Genomic DNA, 26,117 nt, shown 5'->3' with positions numbered 1-26,117 from the left:
TCTAAAACTGTTGACAATATGTTTATCCCGAGAAAGAATGTATCCTGCAAGGCCACGAGTCAGTTCTAGGTGCCTTGCTGTACATGTTACCACAAACAGGCCAGAGCCTGCCTCCGAACTGTCCGAATCTTAAGACCCCTGAATTCCAAGATACCAACTGACTCCAGGCCACCAACCGTAAACTAACTAACCATAAGAAATCTAAGAGAATGGTCACCCTATCATTACTTTAAATAACATGGTTTGTAATGCGAGATACAGGGAGGGATAAATTATAGTTCAAAAGCGAGAGTGGAAGCCTTAAAAGGTGACCGACACAATTGGGATGTGTGAAATGTGTGCGGGTCAGAGTGACCTGTCGCTTCCCCCTGTACCAGTCCATGATCATGCCAGGTGCCCTGTGTAATGATAGAGTAGCACTTGTAGAATAATGCAACTAATTTTCTTTTTGACCTTGGTTCCCTGGAGACGATGAGCCCAGTTGACCCCACATGATGGAAGACGGACGGACAGGGCTGGAGCCAATGGCCTGGTATCCCCTATGGAGAAGGCCGACCATGCGACATGATGACACCAACCGACAGTGCAGTTTTGTACTATAGAAGGATGATGCTCTGTCCCCGTTTAAGCCTTTGCTTTGAACCCTTTTGGCTCAGAACGTTCTTAAGCAGCAGAGTTCTTTGCTGGCACACCTATTTTTTGTATAATTAAAACTTGTAAGAATTTCTTGGCCTCTTTTTCCCTAGCGGGTTGTATATTTTCTGGTGTGAGCTTTTAGGGGCATGCCTTAACACAGCCACTTTAGAGTATTTGGTACTCGCGCATGGAGCCGTACAATGAGGAAGTGCATGCAAAATAAAACGAAGCCTGGTAGAAAAATGTGCTGCACCCAGCATCATCTCTAAATCAAAGTTAGCTCTACCAATCACATAGGATTAGACACTTGGAGAACTTTTGTTACTGCAGGTTATCTCTGAATTTGATCTTTTGCAAGAAAATCAATTACCAGTACTCTATCCCCCTCTGCATTATTCCAAGGGGAAAAGGTTTCATTGATTATACCCCAAAATGTGTGTCTGCTTTTAATTATCTAGCAGTTAGACAGGAGGGCTGAGCGCACCCTGGATGCTATCATCCACTCTGATCTCTTTCTCGCTCCCCCTCTGGTCACCCGTCTCTTTTGGTCAGACCATTCTCTCCTCCCTCCTGGATCCCTTCGGCCCTCCTACCGAACCCTCAAAAGCCCTGCCAACCTCGTTCTCGAACATCCCTCCGATGAAGCTAATGTCAGCTGATGACTTTGCTTCTACCTTCATTGCCCCTACCACAAACTCTACCACCGACTCTGCTCTCAGCAACCTTCACTCAGCCATCACCAATACTCTTTACATCCTTGCCCCAGTCATGAGGATCCACCTGTAAACTGCCTCTAAGCGTAACACATGGTATGTTTCAGAACTTGCAGCCCTGAAACAAAAGTGCAGCGAAACGGAAGTGGCGAACCTCAGGTCCACCCTCTGACAAACGGGCCTGCCGCCTGCTCCAAAGCAATACAGACTCTCCATGTGTGCCACTGAAAAGCCGCACATTCAGGCACAGGTATCTGGCACATCCAATAACACGGCTGAACATTTCAAAATCTGCAGGGAGCTAGCCAACCCTTCTGCAGTCTAGTCTTCCCCTCTTCCCTCCCATGCCCTCTGCAACGCACTGGCCACAAATCTCAGGACATCCTGGACATGCTTGTTACTCACCCGCTAAACCCATCCCACAACCTCTTGCCTCCCTTGCCCACTCACCCTCTTCCTTCAACCTTAACCCCCGTCACACCTGAAGAAGTTACCAGAGTTGTCCGCTCTATGAAGGCTTCTTCCAAACAGGTCACACCCTGCTCGTCCAGAACCATCAAGGACAACATTGTCTCTCTTGCAACCGCACTTAAGGATTTCTGCAACCGCTCCTTCGCTGCTGGTTCTTTCTCCTCCTCCCTCAAGCATTCCCTTGTGCGCCCGCTCCTGAAAAAACCTTCAGTAGACCTTACCTGTCCATCCAACTACGGTCCCATTTCAATAACCCCCCTTCCTGGCGAAACTGCTGGAGAAGCTGGACTGCCAACTCAACTCGCACACTGAACTTGTTGTTGGTCTCCACGATCATCAATCTGGATTCCGAGCATCCAGAGACACGGAAATTGCTCTTCTGAACACCTGTGAAGAACTGCTTGCATCCCTGGACTAACTCCCCAGCTGTGCTCATCCTACATGATCTCTCCTCTGCCTTTGACACTGTCAACCATTCCATCCTCAAACAAAGGCTCCATGATACCCTTGGTATCTCGGAACGGGCACTGGAATGGCTGATCTCTTTCCTAACTGACCGCTCTTCCCAAGTCATCTTGGGAACCTACTCCTCTCCTACTGCCTTTTCCACCTGTGGTGTCCCCCAGGGATCTATCCTCTCCCCCTGGCTCTTTAACTTCTACCCTGCTCAGCAGTCACTCCTCATTTCCTCTTTCTTCCCCAACTTCCAGTGTTATGCAGATGACACTCAACTCTTTTTCAGACTTTCTGCTGACTCACTCGCACCTTCCTTCATTCCTGACTGCCTGTTTGCCATCGATGCCTGGTGCACTTCCATAAGTCTCTGCCTCAATGCCAGCATAACTGTGATCCTTCTAATTGGGACCCCTGCTCTGTCCTTCTTCCCTTCTCTCTGGCCTCCCTCCTTGGGCTCTCCCTCTGCTCCTTCTTCTGAAGCCAGAAACCTCGGAGTCATCTTTGACTCTTCTCTCTCCTTCCTCCCTCACACACGGGCCATTGCTACGAAGTCCCACTTTCAACTCTTCCTTCTCAAAGGAATTCTCAATTATCTCACTTTCCCCCAGAAGCTCAATGTCTGCTGAGCCCTGGTTCTCTCTAGACTTGACTATTGCAACAGCCTCCTTCTCAACCTCTCTTTTTCCACTCTGCGACCCCCTTAGCTAATCCAGAATAGAGCAGCGAGACTTATCCTTGGCCTTAAGCCCAGGGACCACATCTCCACTGCCCTAAAATGTCTCCACTGGCTCCCGGTTGCTATACATATCAAATTAAAATCCCTCTGCATCATCCACAAGGCTGTCTGTGGCCGGGGACCACACTATCTGCAACTCTTACAAAATACTCTCCTTCTAGACCTCTATGTTCCTCTGGCACCAACTCCCTTTGTGTAAAGGGATTTGCTAAACAGAGAGCAGGAGGTCGCTCGCTTTCTTCATGTGGATCCCTCCTATGGGACAGCCTCCCTCTGCGTCTTGAGCAGGACCTTCTTAAATTCCGAAAGCACCTCAAGACTTTCCTCTTTTCCTCCTCTGCTAATTTAACAGTTGCTGTGATTGGTGTCTTGGACCCTTATGCATCCTTGTGGCCCCTGACCACTCACACCCAATCTTCCCAGCTTCTGTCTACCCTCAGCATTTGCCTTGGCAAACCCTCCGCACTGGAGACTCACACTTTTCAACCCAACGCGGCTCCTGGCCGTATAGCACTTACCATACCTTGCACTTCATCTGTAGCTCACCCTAGAGCATGATCACCCCAGCACCTACCCCACTGCCCTCTTCCTTGCTGCACTTGCACGTTCTGAATACTCATAAGGAATAGTAGGTTCGGCTGCCCCTTCCCCTACTGTATTTCTTGTATATTTTAATTGTACTGCAATCCCATGTTCCCTCCCTGTTGCCTTGTTGACGCTTTGAAACAGAATTTATGTGCTGTATAAGCGCATAGCAAGCAAACAATAAACCGAGGCCAAAATGGTACAGGTAGTTTAGAAGAAAATGCTCTGTCAATGGATTGACCTTTGTATGTCTGTGAGCTATTGCTTAGCAAAACAAGAGGTGATGGCTGGAAGGTTTCGAATGAATTTTAACCTCTGGCATTGCTCTGGGCAACTCTCCAGACCACCGTTCTTCACCTGCCAAGCCATTACAAAAGGGGAAAGACCATGTGCAAAGCAGTCTTGGTCCCATCCCAAAAGGTGAAGTCCAGCCCAAACTGCTTGGCCACATCCCTTCTGTACAAGACCACAAGCATCCCCAGACATGTTTCGGCATCGTTGGGCCTCATCAGTGAGGAGTCGCTTGGGTCTCAAGGCCGAGCACATCTGGTCATACCCTTCTCACTCTTCCAGCCATCCTCTATTGCGTTTTGCTAGAATGCTATTCTCTGGCAGTGAAGGGGGTGCCTGAAAGTCTTGGTGCCTATTCCTCCAGGGGGTTGGCATCAACTTAATTTTTAGGCCCTTATCTGGTCAAGACACACATTTTAGCAGGGCCGTCCTGCAAAAATATTTTGTTTTATAATGCTTGACCTTTCCTCCTGCTCCATTCCCACTCTATTCCAACTGAAACAATGGTTCCTTTACCAGTTCCCTCAAGCGGCTGTCCAGAGGGTAAAAAAGGGAAAACTGAGGTAGTGTGCCGTGGGGGGCTGTGTAAATGGGCTGCCCACATCATTGCTGATGTTAAGGAGCTGGAGCGTTGAGGGACTTAAACTGTGCCCCCTTTTGGTGAAACGTTTTTGAGAACCAGCCGATGCTAGTCATTATACACATATTGAGCAATTTGGGGGAGGGGAAAGTGTATTACCAATGGTGAGTCATTTGTGTTTCTGGGACTAGGAAACTGCAGGATGCCATGAGACCTAGTATACTCAAGGAAACCTACACTGAATCCTTTTAGAGAGTTTGAAGACGGTCTGGCAAGTCCGACATTACACAGAGGTTCTGGAGCCAGTTCAAACCGGACTCAGTAATGGAAATCAACAAAATGCAAGGAAAAACCCAGCTTTATTATCATGACAATAAAGCAGGGACAATATACAAGCATTCAATTCTTGGCGCTCTCGACATGCTCATCAAAAACAATGGCTTATATATTCAACATTTGTCATAACCGACATCATACTGCAATCTTAGTTACCAAAACCTACAGGGATTGGTTAATAGTAGTGATTACATACGCATTCTGTAGGGTTACATTTCTAATTGGCGAACGCGTTTCTGATGGCTCCTCCTGCGACCACCTCTAAATTGATAACGGTAAAAAACACATCATCTCGTCAATGTGTAATTGGCTGGCGCCTTGCTTCATGGGCGACGTAACATTAGAGATTTTCATTGGTTGGCTTCTTACCAACCAACCTTGGACAACTGACAGGTTAATAAGCGTTGAGCCAGACAGGAGTAGGGGGAGAGAGTTCCATGGACTGCTTTCCTCTCAAGTAAAGAAGAGGCCATCCCTCATTTCCAGGCCATGAGCCAGTGTGATCTCTTTGTATTTGGCCTTGTGTGGTTTCTTGTGTCTGGGGATCGGTGTATCGAGTAAGGCAGGTGTCCTGTCTTTGTTCGTTGCTAATGAATTGACAGTGTTCTTCAATTATGGGTCATGCGTGATGGGACTTTATTTGGAATTATTTCACCCTTTATTTATTGGGAATTTAGCTAATATTGATCTGATTATTATGTTTTCTCTTGCCACTGGGGACACTCCTATCTTCATGGAGTCCTTTGGCTTATAGTTATATTGCACCTGGCTTACAAGGGCTGATTGTAATGTTATGTAACTTTTAATATGAAAGTATCTTTATTGCGTCCTGTGAATTGCTATTTCGTACTTTCACTACAACGTTCTGACCTTCCCTTAATTCGCGGTAACCTTGGCTGTGGTTGCCAGGTCCTTCATCAGCTGTTCACGGATCTGTGTTTTTGGGATTTTTAAGCATTTTGAGTTCTCGTGAGGCCATTGGGGCCTTTAGTTTAACCAGAAGCATGTTGTGGCTTCCATCTTAGAAAGGGTGGCTATCTTAGGAAGGATGGCTGCCCTTTACTGTTGTGTTTCTGTGTTAGCGAGCTATATTTATGTGTCATTCATGTTGCATTCTGCTTATGCATTTCTTATGTTAGTGTTCTTCCTGTCATATCGGTGCTATGTTAATAGTCTGCGTGTATAAGTACATATGTCGCCCAGTGTCTGCGTTCTTCATGTTGAATGCAAATATTCTTTGTGTCTAATGCAATGCATGCACATGTATTGCTACAATGTTAGTTCTTCAGCTTAGATTGTGTCCTTCTCCTGCTATAACTGCCTGGGATATGGGCGATACAGTTGTCTTAGTGAGTAATGTTTCTCACCCGTGCGGTATTGGAGTGGAGGAGGGGCAGAAGCTGTGCGTGACATATTCATCTGTCTCTCAACACAAGCTATTGTGACCTAGATGCTTGCCACTGGGGGAGAAATTGCCATGATTTCCTCCATATCAGGGACGGCCCCTATACATTGCAGACATGTGTTGGGGACTCAGAAAGTACTTCCTTAGGTTGGAGAAACCCATTTCATGGAGGAGACTGCAAGTCATTGTGAGGTCCTATAATGCTTACTTTTCCGCCATGATCCACAGGAGCATTTCGTCAAGCTAGGGATGGGTGTCAGTCTTCTGAGACCCTCCCCTGAAGCTAAGCAACCACCACTGCCATGATATTCTTCAATACTCTTGGCCTATAGGCTCACTGCAAACTGGTAGTGAGTGCCTCTCTCACAAAGCAAAGGTTCTTCTGATGCTTGAGTGGATAGAGGCAAAGTACAAATCATACATATTCATTTTATTTATTTATTTAATATTTATTTTAGTACACACTTAATACCATTCCTGAGTTCGGTTTCTAAGCGTGGATCCGGATTCAAACCTCTGTTGCTCTGTGTGGTCTTGCTTCCAAGACCAGCACGTTGCCTCTGTGCTATCCTCCGTTCACAAAAAACATGATCCAGTCGTGCAGCTCCGAAGCCTGGAGAATATGACAGAGTAACGATTTTGATTTGGTGCTTTCATTGGCACTTGTTGATGGGTCTCAGATCTATAAAAAGTCTACGGGTCGTCCAACTTTGGTACTAATAAATACCAGTAATTTATATCCCTGGTACTTATTAGTCCCCAGGTTTCCCGACTTACACTCCTGGCCCAAGCCATAGCTGAGCGATTTCTTGGAAGAGGCCCAAGCCATAGCTGAGCGATTTGTTTTGGAAGAGGAACCGTTCTGAAAGAGGCGACTTCAAAGTGGGTGGTTCTTGTTTGGGATTTTACAAGATGAGTGGCAGGATGCGTTTTCTAAAATCTGCATTATCCAACTGTTTGAAGTTATGTTCTGCCAAGCCCTTCTGCTTCTGAAGTGTGGAATCCTTCCCCTCCCCCACAAATGATCCTTGTGATGGCCAATGAAGAAGACCTTAAACTGGTTATGCAGCCAGTGGGTAAAATGGCACAGAGGTTGGAGGCCCTCTGTTTGGAAGCACCACTTCCCTTTGAGGAATGGAATGTTTTCTCCCCCCTGTTGCTGCGGTTGATGCTGGGAATATAGCCAGTTCTTCATGATTGGGGGGGTGCATAGTATAGGTTTTAACTTCCTCTAATGGTGGAGAAGGAAGCTGAGAGGGCTGACAGTTCGGCTTTGGTCTGCCTCATTCCTGTGGAGTTTTTGAATGGCAAATCCAATAATTTAAATTTAGCACGGGCATCCGCAGCAAACTTAACTGTTCTCATCCCGTGGTGATGCCTCAAACCCACACCTGTATGCATGGCTTATTCCGCACAATCTTTTGTGAGTAGCGAGTGTTAGGCAGAATTATATGCAGTACCCTTTGGGAACACTACACACAATTAAGACTACAAGTGACAGTTCAATTTCACCTTGGGTACAAACCTGTACTACACAGTTATAGTGGTAGCAGTAGCGGAGCTGTCAGACCTATCTCAAGAGTAAGTGAACAGTACAAATAGTTACACAAAGGACAGCAATTACTATGATTCAGGCAAACACTGACTCAAGGTTTCTAAGTAAAAGAATATATATTTATTTACTCAACAGTTGTATAACTTTTCACTATTCTAAGCAAGTTAAAGATCACAATCATAAATGCACCACACCACTTCTCTTAAATTCCAGACAAGTTAAGCTCACAAAATGAAGTGGGAGCAAAATGGCACTCCAGCAATTTAAAAGGGAGGGAAAGACAAAGTTATTAGAAATCAAGCAACACCAACAGGTAAGTAATCAGAGCAATTGAACAAGAGATGCTACAAGGTTAAAATCAGATAGAAAAGGATTAGGGCCAAAGTCAATGGTTCAAAAGTCTTTTGCTCAAGATAATAGGTTCAATGTAGTTCGCTGTAAAATTTGGCACAGATTCCGGACGAGGTTGGTTGGTAGAAAAGTTAGTTCAAAGAGAAGAGAAGGACAAGCCCTCCGATTGGAGAACACTTTCACCGTGGTTTAATGAAACGGGCAACCGGATTTGCACAGTACCTTGAAACGAAGAGGGAGCTGTATCTGAGGCAGACGTTCCTGGTGGCTCCTGCAGGCTCACGGTTCCTGAAGCGACTGTCCGACTGATCAGAAGTAGGAAGACTGGAGGGTCCTGCACCACCCAGGGAAGAAGCCAGAAGAGCAAAACAACGAATAAAAGGTGAGCTCCTTAAAACCCAAGAAGGGTCTGACCTTCCTGGCTATCCTGCCCACTGTAGCTCTGTACAGTGAATTCGACAAGAGGAGGGGTTCTAGCTTGAAGTTTGGGCGAACTGGTTAGTCGCACCAGCTCAATGGAAGAAGTTTCCTGGAGAATCTTCTCTGTTGTCGGATTCGGGGATTCGGACCTGCAGCAGGGCTTCACCGGGCAGTTCAGTCGTGGTAGGGGTCCTCCTTTTCCAGTTTCTCGTTAGTTTTTTCCTTCCAGTGGCGACTCTCTTTCCAGTCCCAGAGACCTGCTTGTTATGCAGTTTTCCTCCACTCATACAGCCCGGCTGTCAATCACACAGCAGGGTGGCTGGCCTGGAAAGGCGAGTCCACTTAGGCAATAAACAAGCATGCGACTTGGGTTACTAAGGCAACCCATGTCAGGGGTCCGAAGATCCCCCCCGAATTCCTGCCCATCTAGACTATCAGCCGCCTTAAGGAGGGCTTCTGTGCAGAAGCCCGCGAAAAGACAGTGAACAAAGGAATCATCCCCGGTTTGGCACGCAGAGTAAAACACGAGAAAGACTTTAACAAAAAGAAATGGCGAATTAACCCAGCCGGAACCAAAATAAAATGTATTTGGTCAACCGGGTTTATGTTCAAGGCTAATATAATAGCCTGGAACAATGCCACGTTTATGTAATATAATCGCGGTAGGAATGTTAGGGTAGATACCACTGCCACCAGCCAAGTCTTAGTGTTAAGGGTGCGTAACAAGGCTCCAAGAGGCACAGACAAAAAGGGATAAGAATTAACCCTTTCCAGTACTCCATGTAAGATGGGGGTGTACTGGGTCTGCAGTTTAAAGTGACTATATAAAGTTAATGGCAACTTTACCTGTTTCTGGGGGACAGTAAATCAGCCCCAGAAAAATGGAGTCAGTGGGAAGTCTCAAAGATAACCCTGTGTCACTGTACTGAAGGTGCTGTGTAACACACACAAAAAGTGGTGCACATGGAGTAGGTGAGGCTCCAGTGCCCAAGATCACACAAACAGTGAAAATACACACAGCAAAACACATCTAAGAGTGGGCAAAAAAGGCTCATACTCTTACCAGGTGAAAAACATTAATCCTAGAAATTCAGCAAAGCTGCTGGGGGACTCTTTAGGTAAGGTAAATCAGCCATTAATGAGAATTCTCCCTAACAGCGAGCATTATTATCTTTTCTATTTTACAGAATTTGTTGTAAAGGGCCTTGGATATTAGGTGGAAGATGGTTTCTGGCCATCTCAGCCACTTCTTAGAGAGTACAATAGTATTGGGCTAAACTACAAGAGGCATTTGGGGTTTGCAAGGCTTAGCTTCCTACACATTCATTTGTTTTGGACTCCATGTCTCAGGAAATGATGGGAAAGGATGTGGGCCGGGTGCTTGGGATGCACCATCACAAATAGTGAATGGATACGAAGTTCCAGCCCTATGCTTTTTAGGGAGATGCTTGTTTCCATAATTGAGTTGGTCTCCATTATAGCCCTGATAGATGGCAGTAAGGAAGGCACCTTCAGAACCTCTAGCTGCAAGATAACAGTAATGGTGTGTGCCCTAACTTCCTCTGACGGAGCAGTCAGACTAGGGAATCCCACACCCTATTTACCACAGCTCCAATGAAGCAAAAGTCTAGTAAAACAGCTGTGGTTGGCGACATTTTCTAAAACCACTAAGGTGTGAAGTCTGCTTGAGACACACTAGTTTTTCTTGAGCTGTGGTTAAGGCTCCTTGGACTGGTCATGTAAAGCCTATTTAACAAGCAGTTCTGACTAGATCCATCAGGCATATCTTTTTTACCCCATGCTTTTGAAAAATGTCTGGAACACTTGAATCTGTGTAGGTCTATCATGGCTGATATACTGGGGCTACTTATGTATTGAGCAGAAACTGCCCTTTTGAAGCCTTACACTTCAATGCTGCTGGCACTGAAGACATCAGCCTCTGGCACTAAAGAAACCGGCACCAGCGCCAAGGAGGAGGAAGCAATATGTGGCATTGGGGGCCAAAGACGCCGTCGGCACCATCTCTTTCAGTGCCTTACGCAGGTCTGTGCCATTAGGAGTGCTGGAGCAGGATTTGGGTTTTCCACAGCTGCTCCAGAGGGGACTGGAATCGTAAGTAATCGTAAGGGTCTGCTCAAACACGTTGACCATCGTAGTGTGAAAGGCTTCCTAACATTGGGGCTCAATACAAGCTGGCCGGTGCAGTACTAACGTGCCGGTATTAAGGTATACCGGCACATTACCGCACCGACCAACCACGAATTTGCCGGTAAGGTGGCTGATTGACCTCCTGCTGAGAGCTGAAGGTATTTCCGCCACCTTACTGAAAAAAATCGCTGATAATACTGCCGCCGCTAATGCCGGCAAAATCCCTAAATGGTGTCCAATGGGACCCGATGTAATGGGGACTAACACCATATACTGCCACTTGTAATGTGTAATACCGCCATACCAAGTGGTGGTAACGCTAATACAGTTTGGTAGTATCTGGGCGGTTTAAACGCCCAGATACCACCAAACCCGTAATGAGCCCCATTGTCTTGACCTCGAGGATGAGGAATGAGTGAGAGAAGACTTAAGAGTGGTGGTGTCTTTCATCTTCTGTACATTCTCTTCAATATGGGAGGTATGGTCGAACGATTGTGTCGTGTGCACAAATCGATGTATTTTGTGCCTTCGGAGTACATTTCTCTAGAATGTCCATTTTGCTTTCAGCTAAAAGTTGCATTGCCTTGCGTCTCCTCATCACCTTCTGGTGCTTTGACCAACTGTATCCACACTCCCCTGTTGCGGTTAATGCCCAGGCACCAGACACAGGGGAAATGTGGCTCTGTACCAGACATGCTTCTGTATTCCTAGTTCCCTTTGTCCCCTTACCGCCTCCGTCCCGCTAAATATGTCTAGTGTTCTCACACTAACTGACTAGTGGTTAGGTGGTGAGTTTGCATGCGGCAGGTTGTGTGTCAAGATCAAATGTTCATGCTGCCTGTGCGGGTTTGTTAAAATGAATGCAGTAGCGTCTCTTGTGCTGATGCCGTTTCCATCCTAGGGGTTGGGGGTGGAGGATATCCCTCAAGTGTGAAGAAGTGGGAACTATTGACTATGAGCAAAGTAGTCCTCGTGGTGTGTACCTTCATATGTCGAGTTACTATGAACGATGAAGACTACAGTCTGCGTTCGGTAACTTATCGTTTTTTTTGTTTTTAGGCAGCTTCTCTCAAGTCCAGGGCACTCGAAATCGTCTGCTAACACGTCCCAGCCATCTGCTGTGAAGCAAGCATCAACAGTCTACTTAAATCCAGTCAATGACAACTCTTCAGATGCTGGTGCAATAGAAGGGGACATCTTAGAGTTACCCTCCGTTGTGGGCAGCAATGTGGAGAACCCCGACACTGTTATCAACTCCATCATAAATGAAGACAAATCAGTATCACATAACGACATTATACTTGATAGGTATGATCTCTGCGGTTCTCAAACTTTAAAAATAATTTTACAATACAGAGCTTATGTCTACCTTTATATTAAGCATGGTCGGTTTCCTTTGTAAATTGTGCTGTAACACTTATAATTAGCTGTAATTTTGACTTACTTGCTAGAAAGTTCTAAACTAGGTGTTGGGTGTCTGCTGGGAGCCACTGGGAGGTGGATAACCATTTTGAGAGGTACTGCAAACATAAAAGATCTACTTTTCTGTGCACTGGAGATATCATTGGTGGCCATCAACAGGTAAAATATTTGGCTCTTTATGGTACATGTTGTTGTTAGGGAGAATTCTCTATTTAGGCTGAATTTCCTAACCTAGTGAGTCCCCCAGCAGCTTTGCTGGATTTCTGGAGTTTGTTTTTTTTCTCCTGCCAAGAATGAGACTCATTCTCCCACTCTTGGACATGATTTATGGTGTTCCTTTGACTGTTAACGTCTTTTATGGGCTATGGAGTCCTTTACTCCATAGGGTCTCATGTGTTTTTACTATGTGTGTTACACGGCACCCTCCGTGCAGTAACACAGGGGTGTCATAGTGACACCCCACCATAGACTCCATATCCTGGGACTGACTACTGTCTCCCAGGGCATGTAAAGTCAGCATTGGCTTTACTAGTCCCAAATTATTAACAGAAACCAGTACAAACCATCATATTGTGGACATACAGGTCGGGGCAATTCGATTGCCCCGGGGTCTGTTAGTCGACGGGGCACGTCTCCGTCCCCCCTGATCGAGTTTTGGCTGGTGGCAGTGGATACTACTTTTTATATTCGACCGCAAATATATTGTTCGAGGCTACCAACTTTAATTATTTAATTCTCATAGCCTCGAACATACCGCCGGTTTATTTAATTAATATTAATTAGCCGGTTGGTATTTTTTGCCAGGACTCGATTCTAAACTGGCGTTTGTGTTCTCTTCTGTGACTCCAACCCAAGTCGAGCCCTTTGTTCCACTTTTTGGCACCAAAAGTGGTGCCACTCTGTCTGGGTACCACAGGGAGTGTGGGAGGAGGTTTAGGCACCCTCGACTGAGTTACCTTGGTAACTCAAGTCGCACTCTTGTGTGATTGGCCCAAGTGGTGAGCCGGCCGGCTCACCACTTAGCATGTTTGATTGACAGCTAGGCTGAGTGAATGGGGGTGTGCTGCATAAAAGCAGGGCTTTGGGGACTGCAACTTCAGAAGTCGCCACAGGACCTGAGAATCCGACGAGGGAGAAGCTGAGCCGACCTACCACGACGACACCACCGGTGGAGCCCTGCGGAACCGACTCACCACTTCCCGACGACAGAGAAGATCTCCCGGCTGGAGAGGCTTCTTCCCCTGACTGGTGGGCACAACCAGTTTACCTTCTTCTCTTCGCACCCCAGACCAGCTTGTGGTCGAATTGCCCGTGCCAAGCACCCAGGTAACCGGATAGCCACTTACCACTGGACCGCGAACTAAAGGACCGCTCCTTTTACCTGAGAAACTCCGCGGCTGGTTTCTTCCCTGGCAGTGCAACGGACTCCCGTCTTCCTCCCCGACGAGATCCTCTCTTCCCCGGGATGAAGCACCGACTTGCATCCGCTGCCAGGAACAACTGCCCCCGCTGGAGTATTCTCACCACTTTAAGGTACTGTGTCCGCCAGGCCTCCCTTTCTAAAGATTTCTACAAGGTAATAATAACCCCTTAACCTTCTGGACTGGGTTGGCCGCCTTGACCCTCTAACTGGTCCCTTTCTTTTGGTCCAACTCTTTTTGAACCTTTACAAGACTCTGGTGCACTGCAGCCATGTGACCTTGGACACATTTCGTTTTGATCCTCTTAAAGTGGATCCGGCCTACTGAACTCTAAACTCACGGTTTTACTTTGCCTCCCTCTCTTGTTGTGTTCTTGAAAAAGTGTTGGGATCTGTTTCAATTTATTCTCTGCTTTTCTCTCCCTTTTAAAACGAATTATTAGAGTGCCATCTGCGTTAAGCGCTCACCGCTGTCTGAAAATAAGTGGGGCTTTACTTAAGACTTGTCTAATATTCTGCTAAGGGAGTGTATATCTTTTAGTGACCGTGTTTTTGAATTGCTTACTATTAGTGCCTGTGTGTTTTTCTAGATGTGGTTTTAAATAAATAATGATATCTCTTTTACACCACGCCCTGGTCAGTGTTTACGTGTTCTACTGCGTTCTTTTGACCTATTGTGAATACTCTGTATACTGCCTAACTCTTCTTGAGGGAAGTCTGACTGCTCAGCCACAGCTACCAAGTGAATCTGTGTGGTACAGACTGCTACCAAGTGGGTTTACTGCCAAACACCTGTAGTCTTAAATCTTTTGCAGTGGTCCCAGAGGGAACTGCACAGGTTTCTGCCTAACAGTTGTTAGGGAGAATTCTCTTATAAGGCTAATTTCCCAAACCTAGTGAGTCCCCCAGCAGCTTTGCTGGATTTTTGGGGTTTGTTTTTTTCTCCTTCTAAGAGTGAGACTCTTTTCCTCCCACTCTTAGGCATGATTTGAGGTATGTCTTTGACTTTTTGTGTGCTTATGGGCTATGGGGTCTTTTACTCCATAGGGTATGATCTGTTTTTATGTATGTGTTACACAGCACCCTCAGTGCAGTAACACAGGGGTGTCATAGTGACCCCCAAACATAGACTCCATACCCTGGGACTGACTACTGTCTCCCAGGGCATGTAAAGTCACCATTGACTTTACTAGTCCAAAATTGTGAACAGAACCAGTACAAACCATCATATTGTGGAAGTACTGGAAGGGGCTAATTCGATTGCCCCTGGGTCTGTTTCCAAGGGGGCACTGTCCAGTCCCGTCTTGTCGAGTTTCTGGCTGGGGGCAGTGGTTACCACGCAAAATATTCCACCAGAATATTTCCTGTGGGATTTTCCCATTGATTTTAAACGCACCACTTTTTGGTGCAATGTTAAAGATACAGCCGGTTTATTTATTGTTTATTTATTTATATTATTATGGGTCTTTGTGCCAGAACTCTTTTTTAAAATGGCGTTCGTGTCCGTCTCTGTAACTCCAACCATGGTCGGGTCCTTTGTTCCACTTTTTGGCGGGCTTCTCCACAGAAGCCCTCCAACTGGTGCCACTCTGTCTGGGTTCCACAGGATGTGTGGGTGGGGGAATTGGCACTCTGGACTGCATTGCCTTAGCAACCCAAGTCACACTCTGTTCTGATTGGGCCAGTGGTGAGCCACAGATTTTGCCCCACAGATCTTTATTCCCTTTTAGAACTTCATAGGTAAGACCATTAGGACCCGCCGCTCTTGAGGATGATGCCCTAGATCTTAACTCGGAAACATCAGCCTCTGAGCATTCTAGGGACCAAGGTGCATCCATAATCTTATAGGTACAACCTCCCTCTGGTTTTAGCAATTGTTGGGATAGATAATCAATCCAATCTGTTTCGGAGACTATATTCACTTGACATACATTTTGTTACTGCCTTCCGAGTTGATAATTGCTCAAAAACGACAAGATCTATTGTTGCAGAGTGCCTTGAGCATCATTTCACCATCCTTCTGCAGCCGATTTATTTGGCGCTGTTTAGACCAGTTTTTATATTTGTTTTTAATCATTTTTATCCTTTCTATTGACTGACCTGAGTCTGGGACTTCTCCCCTGATGGACCTTATCTCCTTGCGCATTTCTCTTTTTTGGAGCCAAGTAGTCTCGTCAAATGTGTCAGTGTGCACCGGAGTCTTTCGCACAGTCACACCTTGAGGACGCTCTTTAGACCAAAGAACATTGTGAAAACCCAAAGGGCTGCGCTTGTTTCTCAAATCAGTGGCTTGCAAATTACTACAGGCTAGTTGGAGACCACCATTTAGTTTCACACCATCTCTCTTATATTTAACCAGGCGGTTTCTCTGTTTATTGACTATTACAGACTGTAACATGAACTCAGTTTTTTGTGTAGAGCACCAAGAGAAAGAAGCTTCAAGACATTTATGATCACTAGTTCCACCGTCTCGAATTGCAAAGTATGTACACCTATCAAACAACCACAGAGATAAAAAAACATAGTCGATGATAGATGTGGCCTGCCCGTGGCTCCATGTAGAGGCAGGTGGGAGGTCCCCTTCAATCGAACTATTTGTCATCCTCATGTCCCAATCCATAAAGAATGACAGCCATCTTCTCCCCCTGGCTAACACCGTTTTGTTTCTTGGTTCATCTACTACAGAATGAACAGAAACACATTGTGATTTCAGGTCGTCCGCTACTAAAAGTGGTGTCCCTGGGTAGAGTGAATTAACCTGCGTCAAGAGGTTAGCCAAGTGTTTCAAGAATACTGTACGTTTTACACAGGCGCTGTTCCGGTAAACATTTATAGCTGTTCATTTCTTTAACCCCTCATCTGATGAAACAGATAAAATATCAGCCAGGATGCCCTCCTGACTTGTAGGAATAGGTTCTGCCTCCACTATAAGAGTATGTTTGCATGCCATCAGCAACCCTCCTGAAGGTCTCCCCTACCCCGATGTAGTGATGGGTTGATGTAAAATTTTAAACCCCATGAGTTGAGAATTTATTAACCAGGTTTCCTGAAGGAAGATTAGGTAATTATTATCAAAAACGTCCTTCCTCATGGTTAGATTTTTAAATGAACTGGAGCCCTGCGTGTTCCAACTTACAAACCTCAGGTTTCCCTGACTAAAGAGAATCCTTGCCCACCCGCCCAGCAGCAGACTCAAGGTAAGCCCACTGGAGCTACTGTGTAGATTGCAGCAGCGCTGCACTGCAAGATTGAGGTGCAAATGTTTCCTTATTTAAAAACCTACATTTTGCAGTATAATGCATTTTTTCATTTTAATACCTTTTGCAGCCTTCCAATGCTTTTTGTATGTGACGGTGTGCATTTTGAAATCATTGCTTTCCTGCTGTGGGCTGTCCATGGGAAAACATGGACGCTGCTGCTTTGCAGGACCAGGAGAGCTTGCCTTTGTTCTCCATGCCGCACTATGATTGGCTCCCTGTGCCTTCTAAGGCCCAATCAGGTGAGCCGGCAGGTGAAGCTGGCCCACCTCCCAAGGGCTGATCCAAAGGCCCTGTCTGTGTCTGTCCGGGCCTGATGGAGCTTGGTTGGGTTCCCCATATTGCTGCCCACACACAAGCCTCCTGTGTACTTCCTGCTGCTTCATGAACTTTGACTTTAAAACCTCAGGCCTCTGCTTTCGGCACAAACATGAGTGATGGCTGAACTTCAGATTGCCTCCTCTCGCTACCCCTCTGTCCCTTAACTGTGCCATCACTATCTTGCTTTTTCTCCCTGGTCCTCCTCCTTCGGCATGGGTCTCTGTATTCTCATTATGGTAATTTCATTTCACATTCTGTTCACCTTTAATCTCTCATTCCTGTGTGCACCGCACTGTGACGTGATTTACTCTTTGGGCACTGTATTGCTTTGTATAGCTTTGAAAAAATAAATCGAATCAAGGTTGTTTACCATTCTGAATTCCATCCTGTGTGCAATGCCTTGTATTGCTTTATAAAAAGAAAAAAAGGATTCTAGGTGGGTAAGCATTCTGAATTCCATCCTGCTTGCATTGCCTTGTATTGCTTTTAAAAAAAGAAATAGAATCTAAGTGGATTCGCATTCTAAATTCCGTCCTGTGAGCATAGCTTTGTATTCCTTCTTAAAAAAAAAAAAAAAAAAAAAAATCTAGGTGGGTTAGCATTCTGAATTCCACCCTGTGTGCATTGCCTTGTATTGCTTATTTTAAAAAAGAAAATTGATTCTAGGTCGGTTAGCATTCCCATTTCATCCTGTGTGCACTGTCGTGCATTGCTTTAAAAAAAATAAATCGATTCTATGTGGGTTAACTTTCTGAATTCCATCCTGTGCGCATTGCCTTGTATTGCTTTTAAAAATAATATCGAGTCCAGCTGGGTTACCATTCTGAATTCCATCATGTGCGCATTGCCTTGTCTTGCTTTTAAAAACAAAATCGAGTCTAGCTGGGTTACCATTCTGAATTCCATCCTGTCTGCATTACCTTGTAATGCTTTTTGTCCAAAAAAATCGAATCTAGGTGGGTTAGCATTCTGAATTCCATACTGTGTGCATTGCCTTGTATTGCTCTAAAACAATAAATCTAATCCACGTTGAGTAACAATCTGAATGACATCCTGTGTGCATTGCTTTGTATTGCTTCTTTTAAAAAATCGAATCTAGCTGGGTTAGCATTCTGAATTACATCCTGCGTGCATTGCTTTGTATTGCTTCTTTAAAAAATTCGAATCTAGGTGGGTTAGCATTCTGAATTCCATCCTGTGTGCTTTGAATTGTATATGTGCTTGACATCTTGCATTTGTGTTGCACACAGCATTGTATTTCACCTCACCTATTGATCTGCATTGTATTGTGCCAGCCTTAACTACTAGGTCGCCTGTGAGTAAAGACCAAGGACTCTGCAGTGCACCCTCCCCCCTTTCTTCCTTCTCTCATCTATTCTCTGCCCTGAGATGGCACTCACCATCTCTCCAATCTTTTCTAACTGCTACACGATCACCTATACCCTCTCTCTCACTAAATCTGGATGGAAAAAGCACAAAAAGGCATCCTGGGTGCAAATCCTGCTGGCCTTCCCATCGCAGACACCTATGTTAGTGAATCCTGCAGAGAGATTGTCACTGATATCCTCTTCTCTGTCCCCTCTCCAGACCTAGACTTCTCATCTGATCTCTACTCTCTCCCCTTTCACATCCTCTCCCATTAATGGTGTCACTAAGTGGTAAGTCCTCTTAGCGAGCTTCTTGTGCTCACGCTGCATCATTAATGTCTACAACACTGGCACTATTCCAGTTCAGGGTCCTCAGGCTAACCACCTTCTCTTTGACCGCATCCGGCCATCCCTCATTAACTTTCTTCCTTCTTCTGCCTGGCCCCCTGACTGAATTACCACGCCCCTGTACTCCACCTCAGAAAACCTTTAAAGGCAGAGACTGCCTTCACCTGGCAACTCTTAACGCCCTCTCAGCCAACAAACACTCTGATGACCTCTGCCTCCTACTTGAAGACAGTGCCCTTGACATTCTTGCTCTTACTGAGACATGGATCAATACCAGCTCAGTCACCGCTTTCGACTCCCTCTTTCCCGACGGCATTTACAAACCATAACCTCACTGTACGGGCAGTGGGGTTGCCCTAATCCTCCCAGAGTGGGTTCCCTCCTCCATCTTAACTCACTCAGCTCTACTCCTCTTTGGAGAGACTGGTATGCAAGTTGGTTATCCCTCCTTCCTCCACCCTAACCATTGCTACCATTTACCGGCCTCCTGGCGCTACAACCCTGTTCCTCTCTAAATGGGCTGATTTCTGTTACACTTTACTTTCTACATCCTCCAACCTGCTGCTCCTGTAGACTTTAACATCCAATTGGACTCCCCTGGCACAGCATCTACTCTTTTCATTGACCTCTGCACTTCTCTGTCCCTCTTCATTCTCCTTTCTGGTCCAACCCACTCTGCTGGACACATACTGGATACCCTCATCCACTCTGTCAGACTACTCCCTTCTCTCCTCCCACCTGGGTCCCAATGGCACTGTGACCTAGCCTCCAAAAGCCCTGCCAACCTCATTCACAAACATCCGCCTGATGGAAATGATTGTGAGCTGCTACCTTCACTTCCACCTTTATCCCTTCGTCCACCCCCAACTCTGACTCTACCACTGCTTTCATTACCTTCCACCTGCCCATCACCAACACCCTTGACATTTTGTTCTAGTTATGAGGATCCGCTTGAAACCTGCCTCTAAGCGCAACACCTGGTACGACTCAGAACTTGCAGCCTTGAAACGAAAGTGCAGAGCTGCAGAATGGAATTGGCAAACCTCAAGCGCACCCTCTGACAAACTAGCCTGCTGCCTGCTCCAAAGGCAATACAGACTCTCCATCCGTGCAAAGAAAAGGGTCCAGGTTCAGGCACGGGAATCTAGCGCATCTAACACGGCTGAACTTTTCAAAATCTGCAGGGAACTAGCCAGTCCTCTGCAGTATCATCCTCAAATCTCAAGCCCTCTGCAGTGCACTCACCAGTCACTTCACCACCAAACCTCAGGACATCCTGAACAGCCTTGTTACACACTCTCCCAACTCATCCTTCAACCCCCTTGCCACCCTTGGTCACCCACTCTTCGCCCTTCTCTCACCTGATGAAGTCAACAGAGCTGTCCGCTCCATGAAGAACTCTTCCAAACAGGTTCTCCCTTGCTCATCCAGAACCATCAAGGACAACATTGTCTCTCTTGCCCCTGCACTCACTGATCTCTGTAAGCAATTCTTTGTTAGTGGTTCTTTCCTCTCCTCCCTTAAGCACTCCCGTGTGTGCCCCCTCCTTAAGAAAACGTCAGGAGACCCTACCTGTCCAGCCAGCTACTGCCCTATCTCCATCACCACCTTCCTGGGTAAAGTGCTGGAGAGGTTGGCCCTGTCCCAACTCAACTCTCACACTGAACTTGCTGGTGGTCTCCACGACCATCAATCTGAATTCAGAGCATCCAGAGGCATGGAAACTGCTCTTCTTAACACCCGTGAAGAACTGCTTGCATCCCTGGATTCCAACTCCCCAGCTGTCCTCATCCTTCTTGATCTCTCCTCTGCTTTTGACATGGTCAACCACTTCATCCTAATACAAAGTATCCACAACCTCCTTGTTATCTCGGAGCGGGCACTGGACTGGCTGACCTCCTTTACCAACCACTCCTCTCGTCCTCTTGGGCACCTTCCCCTCTCCTACTTCCTTCTCCACGTGTGGTGTCCCGTGGGCTCTATCCTCTCGCCTTGGCTCTTTAACATCTACCTCGTTCTGTTGGCACTCCTCATCTCCTCCTTCTCCCCCAACTTCCAGTGTTATGCTTACGACACGGAACTCTTCTTCATGCACCTTCCATCATCCCTGACTGCCTTTCTGCCATCCAGGCCTGGTGCACTTCCAATGGTCTCTGCCTCAATGCCAGGAAAACAGAGATCCTTCCCATTGGGACCCCTGCCGTGAGTTCTTCCCTTCACTCTGGCCTTCCTCCATGGGCTCTACCCCTGTTCCCTCTTCTGAAGCCAGAAACCTTGGCGTCATCTTCAACTCCTCTCTCCGCGTCCTCCCTCAAACTCAGGACATTGCCAAGAAATCCCACTTTCAGATCTTCCATCTCAAAGGAATTCTACCCTGTCTCACCTTACCCCAGAAGCTCAATGTTACCAAAGCTCTGGTTCTCTCTAAGGCTTGACTATTGCAATAGCCTCCTTCTGAATCTTCCTTCTTCCACTAAGGAACCTCTCCAGCTAATCCAGAATAGGGACGGAAGACTTATCCTTGAAATCAAGCCCAGAGACTGCATCTCTCCTGCCTTAAAAAGTCTTCACTGGCTCCCGGTTGCTTCACAGATGATATTCATATCCCTCTGTATCAACCACAAGGTTGTCTGGGGCCGGGGACCACACTATCTGCAACTCTCTTAGTAAATATCCCCCCTTTGGACCCCTGTGCTCCTCTGGCACCAACTTTTGTGTCTAAAGTGTTTCGCTAAACAGAGGGCAGGAGGCCATTTGCTTTGCTCAGTTCTTTGGAACAGACTGCCCCTCCATCTTCGTCTTTGTTAGGCAGAAACCTGTGCAGTTCCCTCTGGGACCACTGCAAAAGATTTAAGACTACAGGTGGTTGGCAGTAAACCCAATTGGTAGCAGTCTGTACCACCCAGATTTACCTGGTAGCTGTGGATGAGCAGTCAGACTTCTCTCAAGAAGAGTTGGGCAGTATACAGAGTATTCACAATAGGTCAAAAGAACACAGTAGAACAAGCAAACACTGACCAGAGCTTGGTGTAAAAGAGATATAATTATTTATTTAAAAACACATCTAGTTAAACACACTGGCACTAATATCAAGCCGTTCAAAAACACCTTCACTAAAAGATATACACTCCCTTCAACGATTATTAGACAAGTCTTAAGTAAAGCAACACTTATTTTCAGACAGCGGTGAGCGCTTAAGGAAGATGGCACTCTAATCAATCGGTTTAGTTTTAGTTTTAGTTTATTATTTATAAGGCGCGCCATGCCCTGGAGCATCAGGGCGCACAAGACAAGAATATGCTCAACTTCGTTACAGGTACATTTACATAATCATAGTACATTATACAATAAGTAAAATATGAACAGGTATATGTGCATGGTCAAATACAGTATACAATAATCAAGAATGAACAGGGCTAAGGGAGCTAGGTCCCAACAGAAGGTGAAAAGGTATAGGAATTATTAACAATGTGGGAATAAAATATAGTGGAATAGGTGCGGTAATATACAATGGTGTAAATGGAGACCGAGGTAGCAGGGCTAGGCATGCAAGTGGATCGCCGGTCGGGACAGTCAGGTCAGGCAGGTCAGATTAGTTAGATGTCATTGGCTCTCAGCCAATTGGTCAAGTTCTGCCTGAATTTCACGAAAGGCTGGGGTTCTCTTATGTCATGTGGTAGGGAATTCCAGAGCTGTGCTGCTTTGACTTTGAAGCTGTGTCCTCCAATAGTCGCGCGTTCAAAGCGAGGGACATAGAGGCAATGCGCATTGACCGTTCTTGTTGGTCTAGGTGCGGTTCTTAAGTGTAGCCTGTCCAAGAGGTAGGATGGTGCCATGTTAAGGCACTTGTGAGTAAGGGAGGCAATTTGGAGATGGATTTTGTCCTGAGTAGATAGCCATTTGTGTTCTCTTCTTATAGAGGAGATATGCTCTTTCCTATTGATCTTGAGCGCGGCTCTCAGTGCATTATTCTGTAGGACTTGGATTTTTTGGATAGTCTGTTTGTTAGCACCAATGTAGAGACCATTACAGTAGTCCAGTTTGGACATTATAAGGGCTCTGGCAAGCGTGATGCAGCTGTCTCTAGAGAGGAATTGCTTGCTGGCTCTAATGAGTTTGCAAGTATATGCTGTGGAAGAGGCTAGGGAGTTGACCTGTTTGCCAAAGTTTAAGGTGGCGTCAAGGTAAAAGCCTAGGGTCTTGACTTCCTTTGCTACTTTGATATTGTTCCCATCAATAATGAAGCTGGCATAGTCGGGGTTAAGTTTAGTTATGTATGTCGGAGAGCCTAGGATTATGAGCTCAGTTTTGTCGTCGTTCAGGCATAAGCCATGTGTGGCCATCCATGCCTGAACGATGCTGTAGATTTTATTCACTAAAGTTAGGTCCTCGACGTAATCTCCTGAAAGCGGAAGGAGGATCTGGGTATCGTCTGCATAGTTGGTGTAGGCGATACCCAGATGATTCAATTCGTCAAAGAGCGGCTTTGTGAATATATTATAGAGGGTTGGTGATATACAAGATCCCTGGGGTACACCGCACGTTATAGGGATCGGGTCAGCTGAGGCTGATGGAGAGAAGACTCTCATAGTGCGGTTATTCAGGAAGGATTTGGTCCATAGTATGGCCTCTTTTGAGAAGTGAGCAGCGGAGTCTAGGTGGCTGCATAAGACTGTATGGTCGACTAAATCGAACGTTGCTGAGAGGTCTAGCAAAAGGAGTAAGGCTGCTTGGCCATTGTCCCTACATTGATCTATTTGGGCCTTTAGATCGATAAGGGCAGTCTCTGTTCCATGCTGGGGCCGGAATCCAGATTGGCGGGTTCCGAGCAGGTGGTTGGATTCAAGGAAGTTTTGTATTTGCGTGTATGCCACTTTGTCTAAGATTTTTAGAAGAAAGGGCACGGTCGTGATAGGCCTAAAATTGGTGGGAATGGCGGGGTCGAGGGTTTGCTTCTTTAGGAGTGGCAGGACCCACGACTCTTTAAGATTTTTTGGTACAATGCCGGTGGTGAAGGATGAGTTAATGAGTTTTGTTATGAATGGCGATAGTTCTCTCGCAGCATCCTTAATTAATTGGGCAGGGCATTGGTCGCCTTTACAGTTGGACGGTTTAAGTCCCAGGATCACTTTTTCGACTTCAATGGTAGATACCTTGGAGAAGCAGAAGCGTGTTGTTTGTTTAGATTTAAGCATAGGTGCTGGGGTTGGAGCGTCCTGAGGTGTGAGAGATGCTTTTTTGAGGGCGATTTTTGTTTGTAGGTTGGCTACTTTATTAGTGAGGGCAAACTGAATATCTGAGCACCATTTTTTGTCCTTGGTGCAGTTTTCTTGGGGAATGATGGGTGTTTCCAGCTCTTTCAAGATGCTGAACAGTTCTCTGACACTTGATTTAGATTGGGATTTTCTGGTATTGTATGTATCCTGTTTGGCTAGTAGGATATCTTTTTTGTATTGGGCTGATATCTTTGCAAGGTTTAGTTTGTTTTCTACTGAAGGAGTCAGTCTCCATTTGGATTCTAATTTTCTTTTAGTTAACCTGAGATTTTTTAGATGGGGAGTGAACCATGAGTTGAGATGTTTTTTCGGTTTGCTAGTCCGTAATTTGAGCGGTGCTATGTGATCAAGGGCTAAGTTCATCGTTTCATTGAATTGATCAACTAGCATTTCAGGCTCCGTGTTGGCTGGGAGCGAGTTTAGTTGGGGTAATATGACTGGCAACAGTTTTTCCGTGGTTATTAGTTTTTTGTTCCTCGTGGGTATAGGAGGGGCAAGTGTAGACTTAGCTGTGGCTAAGTTGGTAGCTACTGTAAATAGTAGTAGAAAGTGGTCCGTCCAGATCTGGGGAACAGTGTCTGTAATGGTTACTCCACAGTTGTGTTCAGCTATCCAGTCAAGGATGCGACCTTTATTGTGAGTGGGACCGGTGACTATTTGGGCAAAGCCCAGCTCTTTTAGGATCTGAACAGTAGCTGTAGACTGGGTGTCTTTAATATCATTGTAGCCTAGGCTGAAGTCACCTAGCACTATAGTTTGGGAGGTGTTTTTCAAATTGTTGGACAGGGTGGTGGAGAGGTCCTCGACAAAGGTTCCAATAGGACCAGGAGGTCTGTAGAGCAGGGCAATGTTTAATGTTTGGGAGTTGGCGGTGGCTATTTTGACCGAGAGGCATTCACAAGATTTCGTGATGGGGGATGTGGAGACTCTTATGTCAAGACTGATCTTGGCTATAATGGCTAGACCCCCGCCTCGGGAGGTATGTCTGTCAGCTTGTATGATAGTATAATTGTCGGGAACTGCTAAAGAGAGGGCGGGACCCAATGCATCGTGAAGCCATGATTCTGATATGGCTAGGAAGTCTAGGTGGTGTCCGAGAATAATATCTGAGATTTCTGTAGCATGGGCGACTAGGGACCTAGCATTTATGAGAAAACCTTTAAGGTGATGTTTAGTGAGCATGGTGCTTGCTATAATGGTAGGTTTGGAGCATTTTTGTGTGGGTCTTTTAGGGGTATGAACTTTCCTAGTGAGTTCAGCAGTGGTTTTCGGCTGTATGTTCTTTTTTAGGAAGTTGATTTGTTCAATTTGCTTTGCTGGTAGTTCGTACAGTTTTGGTAGGCGAGCGCGAAGTTTGAGGTTTCTGTCTGAGGTACTACAGGGGCCTATATGTGGTAGTATCATCTTGATACTGGTTTGCTGTAAGTCCCATGGTTTGTGTAGAAGTAGGCATGGTACGGTAGGAGAGTGATAATACCACTAATGTGATGAGGGAGGCGACATAGAGAGGTAAATTAGTTGTCCTATCTAGTGCAATGATGCTTAGTTTGTATGATTTTGTAGAGTGCATGCTAGCTGACTAAATCTAGTGCGCAGATAGCAGCACAGTTAGAGTTGGCATTAGCAGTTAAGCTGAAGATAGGGAGATGCGGAATGCGAATCAAGGCACAGCTAGTTTCAACTTTACGGCACAACACAATTGATATGGTCTGTAAGCGACCTTAGGGCACAACACAGTGTCACAGTGGTCTTTGGGTGACCATAAGGCATAACACAATTGATATGGTCTGTAAGCGACCTTAGGGCACAACATAGTGTCACAGTGTTCTCTGACGACCTAGATTGGTATATTACAGGTAGTCAAGGAAGACAGCGTGCTTTTCGAATTAGGGAGTCACAAGGTACTTACGAAGGGTGCAGTTCACTGCGGCCCGACGCGGGCAGGTCTTTCCACGGCCCTTCACCTTCTGTCTGCTTCCATTTCCAGACAGTGGACAAGCGGATGCATATGCGTTTGCATTTA

At 46.0% G+C, this 26,117-nt stretch overlaps 1 protein-coding gene across 3 annotated transcripts in view; it reads left to right on the top strand.

Annotated features, from left to right (window-relative positions):
* Nucleotides 1-26,117, top strand: part of LOC138480767 (heat shock factor protein 3-like) — a 417,702-nt gene that overhangs the window by 257,756 nt on the left and 133,829 nt on the right. For 2 of the 3 annotated variants that reach the window (XM_069612512.1, XM_069612511.1), the window contains exon 9: nt 11,743-11,991. The exons of the other annotated variant lie outside the window; for it this stretch is intronic. In XM_069612512.1, coding sequence (XP_069468613.1) covers nt 11,743-11,991 — 249 coding nt within the window. The remainder of the gene's footprint in view (nt 1-11,742; nt 11,992-26,117) is intronic. 3 annotated transcript variants of the gene reach the window in all.

Source organism: Ambystoma mexicanum, chromosome 5p (genome assembly GCF_040938575.1).
Source record: "Ambystoma mexicanum isolate Mex_15411 chromosome 5p, UKY_AmexF1_1, whole genome shotgun sequence".
Taxonomy (NCBI): domain Eukaryota; kingdom Metazoa; phylum Chordata; class Amphibia; order Caudata; family Ambystomatidae; genus Ambystoma; species Ambystoma mexicanum.
This window is presented reverse-complemented; position numbering and strand designations above follow the sequence as displayed.